General features: G+C 43.1%; 1 protein-coding gene across 1 annotated transcript; it reads left to right on the top strand.

The window, feature by feature from the left end:
• Positions 1-5,249: 5,249 nt before the first annotated feature.
• On the top strand, positions 5,250-6,268 carry LOC138906666 (uncharacterized). The gene is made up of 2 exons (XM_070196034.1): positions 5,250-5,343; positions 5,862-6,268. The coding sequence occupies exons 1-2, from the start codon at positions 5,250-5,252 to the stop codon at positions 6,266-6,268; spliced, it is 501 nt and encodes a 166-aa protein (XP_070052135.1).
• Positions 6,269-7,792: the final 1,524 nt, after the last annotated feature.

The following is a 7,792-nucleotide window of genomic DNA, read 5'->3' as shown; positions in this document are numbered from 1 at the left end:
GTACTTGTTATTTTGTCTCCATGTTGTTATTTGTTCATTGCATTATGGTAAGGGAGAGTGTTAATGGACGAAGGGTGATGTCGTGCCATATTGTGAGTGTTAATGCACGAAGGGTGATGTCGTGCCATATTGTGAGTGTTAATGCACGAAGGATGATGCCGTGTCATATTGTGAGTGTTAATGCACGAAGGGTGATGTCGTGCCATGTTATGAGAGTTAATGCACGAAGGGTGATGCCGTCCCGTTTCTATTGGTTTATATGGTGAGGTTGAGTGTTAAAAGCACGAAGGGTGATATCGTGCATTTTATTTTGCTGTGTTTACTTACTCCTATTGGTTCAAGGTAAAATGGTTGCTCAAGTTATCATTGCTGATGTGATTCTCTATCTTGTATTCCCCTCTATATGTTCCCTCTCCCTATATTACTTGCCTAGTTTTTACTTGCCGTTATTTTTGTACATATACTAATAAATTGCACAGGTTTGTTATGTAGGTGTCTTGTCATAGCCTCGTCACCACTTCGTCGAGGTTAGGATCGACACTTACTAGTATATAGGGTCGGTTGTACTAATACTGTACTCTGCACTTTTTTTGCAGATTTTGGTACCGCCCCTAGCTGATCGTGAGGCTTAGCAACTTAGATTTGCTGTCAGGAGACCCAAGGTAGATCTGTTGGCGTCCGCAGACCCTGGAGTCTCTTCCTAGTATTATCATTTTCTGTTTCCTTACGTCAAAATAGTGTATTTTCCCTTTCCAGACTCTGTTTGTAGTAAATCATAGTAGATCGTGAGTATTGACTCCAGATCCGGGTGATAGTAATTAATAAAGTTTTTATATCATTCCGCACTCACTGTATTTCATTTTATCTTATTTGATTCTGCTATTGAAATTGACTAAAAATTGGTTTAAAGAATCATCTAACGTTAGCTTTCCTAGCAAGTGAAATGTTAGGCGTCATCACGGTCCCGAAGGTGGAAATTCCGGGTTGTGACATTATTTCTCTCATTTTCCTTGTCCAATATTATGTATTGAATTCATGCTATAATTGCTACATGCTTATTTGACTTATGTGACTTAAGTGCTACTTGACATTTAGTATATTAGACTTTAAATTGCCTATTATCTCCCTAATTTCTGTAATTAATTGCTACTTGTCATTACTTGTTTCATAAATAATTTATAAATATTGTGTGCTTTATTTTCTAATAAATGTTTACTGAATGTTGTATTTTTTGGATTATTTTTATTACAAATAAGAGTTGTTAAACTATATTGTTGTAGCGGGTTGCACGCCGCAGCGAAAATGAAAATGAATATATAGGGGGATCGGGTTGCACGCCGCATTGGATTATATTTTAAGTTTATATTGTTGGAGAGGGTTGCACGCTGCAACGAAAATTTATTGAAGAATTTTATTGTTGGAACGGGTTGCATGCCGCAACAGAATGAGAAAGAAATAATTGATTGTGACTGCTGAAATGATTTCAATTATTGATGTGATTTACCTGTCTTACCTCTATTCCTGTTATTATTATTATTATTATTGCATACATGTTAATGTAAGCGACCTACCTTAGCCTCGTTACTACTTTGTCGAGGTTAGGTTCGGCACTTATAGAGTATATGGGGTCGGTTGTACTCATACTACACTCTGCACTTCTTGTGCAGATTCCGGAGTTGGTACTAGTGGTGTACTGTAGATTTTGCTAGGATTCAACGATCAGTGGAGACTTGAGGTATAGCTGCTCGGCATTCGCATCTCTGAAGTCCCCTTCTACTTTAATTTACCTGTGTGCTTTCTTTCAGACAACTTTATTTTTATTCAGAACCTTATTTGTATTATTCTAGAAGCGCGTGCACTTGTGACTCCAGTTCTGGGATGGTATTTAGACATCCTATTTATTTTGGTTTGTTCACTTTAATTCAGAAAATTTTCTCGAGTTGTTTGGTTTCTTTACTAATTAATTAAAATGAATTGTTAAAAATGGTTTAAATTATTATAATGTTGGCTTGCCTAGCAAGTGAAATGTTAAGCGCCATCACGGTCCCGAAGGTGTAAATTTTGGGTCGTGACAAGTTGGTATCAGAGCACTAGGTTACTTAGGTGTCACGAGTCACGAGCAAGCTTAGTAGAGTCTGAAGGATTGGTATGAAGACGTATGTACTTATCTCTCAGAGGCTATGAAGTTTAGGAACAATATCACTTATTTCTATTCCGTCATACGATTTTATTCGATCATCGATGATTGAACCATTCTATTCTTATTCTCTCACAGATGGTGAGAACGCATAATACATCTACTCATGGACAGGGGTCAGAGCCCCCGGTGGCAACTATGACCAGGGGTAGAGGCCGAGGTAAAGGCAGAGGTAGAGCTCAGTCTAGAGCTCGAGCAGCAGCACATGTTGTAGAACCTCAAATGGATTTGAGAGCGGAGGTTCCAGCTCAGACTGTACCTGTTGGACTAGTTCAAGTCCCGGAAGGATTCATAGCTACTCTAGTACTTTAGGACACTCTAGTCCGTTTGGTGAGCCTAATGGAGGGTGTGGCCTAGAATGGTACATTTCCAGTGGCACCAGCCATCTCACAGGCTGGGGGGAGGAGCACAAACTCATACTACTCCCACTCCAGAGCAGATGGATCCTCAGTATCAGGCTCCAGCAGTCCCACCAGTTGGGTTAGTTCAGCTAGTTGTTGCGGCACAGGCTGGAGATAGGCCCGCCATGTCTTCTGAGGCCTTATTAAGACTGGACAAGTTTACTAAGCTCTTTCCAGTTCACTTCAGTGGTACACCTTCTGAGGACCCACGGGATTATCTTGATCGCTACCATGAGGTGTTGCGGAACATGGGTATAGTTGAGACCAATGGGGTCGATTTTGCTGTATTTCAGATGATGGGATCTGCGAAGAGGTATTGGATAGATTATATGTTGACCAGACCAGCTTGGTCACCTGCAGTGCCTTAGGAGGAGTTCTCCCGGATATTTCTAGAGAAGTTCCTCCCTATCACATTGGAAGAGGATTACAGCAGGAAATTTGAGTGTCTCCAGCAGGGCAGTATGACTGTTACTCAGTACGAGACCCGCTTTGTGGATCTAGTCCTTCATGCTCTCCTTTTATGTCCTACTGAGGGAGAGATAGTATGGAGGTTTATTGATGGAATCACTCACCCTATCAGGCTTCAGATGGCCAAGGAGACTGGAAGTGAGATTTCCTTTCAGGCGGATGCTAATGTTGCTAGGAGGATCGAGATGGTTATTGTACATGAGAGAGGGCAGGGGTCTGATAAGAGGCCTCGTTAGTTTGGTGGGTTCAATGGTGCCTTGATTGGAGGCAGGGGTACTTATGGTAGGGGTCATCCTCCCAGGCCATTTTATTCAGCACTTCAGACATCTCACAGTTCTTCAGGGAGTCACGATCTTATTATGCCTTACTCTGGGCAGCCAACATTTAGTGCCCATTCAACTCCTATCACTGCACCACCACTTCAGAGTCACTACAGCGGTAATCCGGCCCGTTCGGGTCAGTTGCAGCTTCAGCAGTCATGGCAGCAGGATGGGTGTTATGAGTGTGGGAACACTGGTCACATCATGAGGTATTGCCCTAGGTTGTCGAGCAACAGATCTCAACAGGATTCTCGTGCTATCATACCGGCACCGGTTGCTTCACTGCCTGCTCAACTAGCTAGAGGTAGGGGTCAGACCGCTAGAGGTGGAGATCAGGACATTAGAGGTGAAGGCCAGCCAGTTACAGGCCGTCCTTGAGACGTGGTTCACAGTGGTGGGGCCCAACCCTAATTTTATTCTTTTCTAGCTAGGCCTGAGGCCGAGTCATCCAATGCTATGATCAAAAGTATTGTTCCAGTTTGCCATAGAGATGGTTGAGTTCTATTTGATCAAGGATCTACTTATTCCTATGTGTCCTCCTATTTTGGTTCATATCTGGTTATGCCTCGTGATTCTTTGAATGCTTTTGTGTGTGTGTCCACACCGGTGGGGGATTCTGTTGTAGTAGATCATGTCTATCATTCATGTGTGGTTACTATTGGGAGTCTTGAGACTAGCGTGGATCTTCTACTTCTTGATATCATAGATTTTGATGTCATCATATATATGGATTGGTTGTCACCTTATCAAGTTATATTGGATTGTCATGCCAAAACGGTGACCTTATCCATACCTTGGTTACCTCGAATAGAGTGGAAAGAGACTCTTGTACATTCCACCACCACGGTTATCTCATATGTGAAGGCTCTACGTATGATTTAGAAGGGCTGTCTAGCTTATTTGGCTCATATTCGCGATTCTAGTGCAGATGTTCCTTCTATGGATTCAGTTCTAGTTGTCCGTGAGTTTCCAGATGTATTTCTTGTAGATTTCCCGGGGATGCCACCCGAGAGAGATATTGGCTTCTGTATTGATTTGGCTCCGGGCACCCAGCCCATTTCTATTCCACCATACCGTATGGCCCCGCCAAAGTTGAAGGAATTAAAAGAACAATTACAAGAATTGCTTGCTAAGGACTTCATTAGACCTAGTGTCTCGCCCTGGGGTGCACTCGTGTTGTTCGTGAAGAAGAAAGATGGGTCGATGAGAATGTGCATCTATTATCGGCAGTTGAACAAGGTCACTATCATGAACAAAATCTATTGCCAATAATTGATGACTTATTCGATCAGCTTTAGGGTGCCAAGGTGTTTTCAAAGATCGACTTGAGGTCTGGTTACCATCAGTTTCTAGAGAAGTTCCTGCCTATCACATTGAGAGAGGATTACCGCAGGCAGTTTGAGTGTCTCCAGCATGGCAATATGATTATTACTCAGTACGAGACCCGTTATGTTGATCTAGGCCGTCATGCTCTCATTTAACTTCCTACTGAGGGAGAGAGAGTGAGGAGGTTTATTGATGGACTCACTCACCCTATCAGGCTTCAAATGGCCAAGGAGACCAGAAGTGAGATTTCCTTTCAGGCAACTGCTAATGTTGCTCGGAGGATTGAGATCGTTCTTGCACAGGGTAGAGGGCAGGGGTCTGATAAGAGGCCTCGTTAGTTTGGTGGGTTCAGTGGTGCCTCTTCTGGAGGCAGGGGTACTTATGGTAGGGGTCATCCTCCCAGGCCATTTTATTCAGCACTTCAGACATATCACAGTGCTTCAGAGAGTCACGGTCCTATTATGCCTTACTCTGGACAGCAAGCATTTAGTGCCCATTCAGCTCCTATCAGTACACCACCATTCCAGTGTCACTACAATGGTAATCCAGCCCATTCGGTTCAGCTTCAGCTTCAGTAGCTTTGACAGCAAGATGGGTGTTATAAGTGTGGGAACATTGGCCACATTAGGAGGTATTGCCCTAGGCTATCGAGCAACAGATCTTGGCAGGATTCTCGTGCCATCATCCCGACACTGGTTACTTCACCGATTGTTTAGCCAGCTACATGTAGGGGTCAGGCAGCTAGAGGTAGAGGTTAGGCTATTACAGGTGGAGGTCAGGCCGTTAGAGATGGAGGCCAGCCAGTTAGAGGCCGTCCCAGAGACGTTATTCAGAGTGGTGGGGCCCAGCCCCGATTTTATGCTTTTCCAGCTAGGCTTGAGGCCGTGTCATATGATGTTATGATCACAGGTATTGTTCCAGTTTTCCATAGAGATGCTTCAGTTCTGTTTGATCTAGGATCTACTTATTCCTATGTGTCCTCCTATTTTTCTTCATATCTGGTTGTGCCTCGTGATTCTCTAAGTGCTTTTGTGTATGTGTCCACACTTGTGCGGGATTCTATTATAGTAGATCATGTCTATCATTCGTGTGTGGTTACTATTGGGAGTCTTGAGACTAGCATAGATCTTCTACTTCTTGATATGGTAGATTTTGATGTCATCTTGGGTATGGACTGGCATTCACCTTATCATGCTATATTGGATTGTCACGCCAAAACGTTGACCTTAGCCATACTTGGGTTACCTCGAATAGAGTGGATAGGGACTCTTGGACATTCCACCAGGAGGGTTATCTCTTATGTGAAGGCTCGACGTATGGTCGAGAAGGACTGTCTTGCTTATTTGGCTTATATTCGCATTTCTAGTGTGGATGTTCCTTCTATGGATTCAGTTTCAGTTGTCCGTGAGTTTCCAGATGTATTTCCTGCAGATTTATTGGGGAGGCCACTCGATAGAGATATTGAATTTAGTATTGATTTGGCTCCGGGCACCCAGCCCATTTCTATTCCACCATACTGTATGGCCCCGCTGGAGTTGAAGGAATTAAAAGAATAATTACAAGAATTGCTTGATAAGGGATTTATTAGACCTAGCGTCTCGCCCTGGGGTTCACCCGTGTTGTTCATGAAGAAGAAAGATGGGTCGATGAGAATGTGTATAGATTATCGGCAGTTGAACAAGGTCACTATCAAGAACACGTATCTGTTGCCAAGAATTGATGTCTTATTCGATCAGATTTAGGGTGCCAAGGTGTTTTCAAAGATCGACATGAGGTGTGGTTGCCATAAGGTTGATGATTATGGCATCTGATGTCCCTAAGATAACTTTTCGAACTCGGTATTGGCATTACGAATTCCTAGTGATGCCATTTGGGCTTACAAATGCCCCAACAGCATTTATGGATTTGATGAATCTGGTGTTCAAGACTTATTTGGATTATTTGTTTGGCTTTATTCATAGATGATATCTTGATTTACTCCAGCGGTCGAGAGGAGCATGAGCAGCATCTTCGGATTGTGCTTTAGACTTTGAAAAATAATCAATTATATGCCAAATTTTCAAAATATGAATTTTGGTTAGACTCAATTGCCTTTTTGGGGCATGTAGTATCGGCTGAAGGCATAAAAGTGGATCCTAAGAAGACTAAGGCAGTTCAGGATTGGCCTAGACCTACTTCAGCTATAGAGATTCGGAGTTTCCTTGGTTTGGAAGGTTATTATCGCCGGTTTGTGGAGGGGTTTTCATCCATAACATCCCCACTGACCAAATTGACCCATAAGGGTGCCCCATTCAGATAGTCAGACGAGTGTGAGTCGAGCTTTCAGAAGCTCAAGACTACTTTGACTACGACACTAGTGTTGGTATTACCTATAGGTTCAGGATCTTATACGGTGTATTGTGATGTATCTCGCTATGGGCTTGGTGCAGTATTGATGCAAGATGGCAGGGTGATTGCATATACGTCGCGACAGTTAAAAGTCCACGAGTAGAATTATCTTGTTCATGACTAAGAGTTGGCAGCCATTGTTCATGCGCTGAAGATTTGGAGGCATTACCTTTACGGTGTCTCATGTGAGGTATTCACTGATCATCGTAGTCTACAATATCTGTTCAAACCAAAAGGTCTCAATTTTAGGTAGAGAAAATGGTTGGAGCTATTGAAAGACTATGATATCACCATTTTGTATCACCCCGGAAAGGCCAATATGATAGTCGATGCCTTGAGTAGAAAGGCAGTGAGTATGGAAAGCCTTGCGTATATTCCGGTTGGTGAAAGGTCGTTAGCTGCAGATGTTCAGGCAATCAGTTCGTGAGGTTAGATTTTTCAGAGTCCAGTCGGATTCTAGCTTGCACAGTCGCTCGGTCTTCCTTGTATGAACGTATCAGAGAGCGATAGTATGATGATCCTCATTTGCTTGTCCTTAAAGACACGGTGCGGCACGGTGGTACCAAGAAAGTGGCTGTGGTGGAAGATGGAGTTATGCGGATGCAGGGTTGTATATGTGTTCCTAATATGGATGGGCTTCGTGAATTAATTCTTGAGGAGGACCACAGTTCCTGGTATTCTATTCATCCGGG

The sequence above is a fragment of the Nicotiana tomentosiformis genome, chromosome 1, assembly GCF_000390325.3.
Source record: "Nicotiana tomentosiformis chromosome 1, ASM39032v3, whole genome shotgun sequence".
NCBI classification, from domain to species: Eukaryota; Viridiplantae; Streptophyta; class Magnoliopsida; order Solanales; family Solanaceae; genus Nicotiana; species Nicotiana tomentosiformis.
This window is presented reverse-complemented; position numbering and strand designations above follow the sequence as displayed.

Bases quoted from the DNA above. Each gene is read 5' to 3' on its own strand.
- LOC138906666 (XM_070196034.1), top strand. From the start codon at position 5,250: ATGGTAATCCAGCCCATTCGGTTCAGCTTCAGCTTCAGTAGCTTTGAC. The intron at 5,344-5,861 runs GTATTGCCCTAG...TTGATATGGTAG, and splicing joins AACATTGGCCACATTAGGAG to ATTTTGATGTCATCTTGGGT.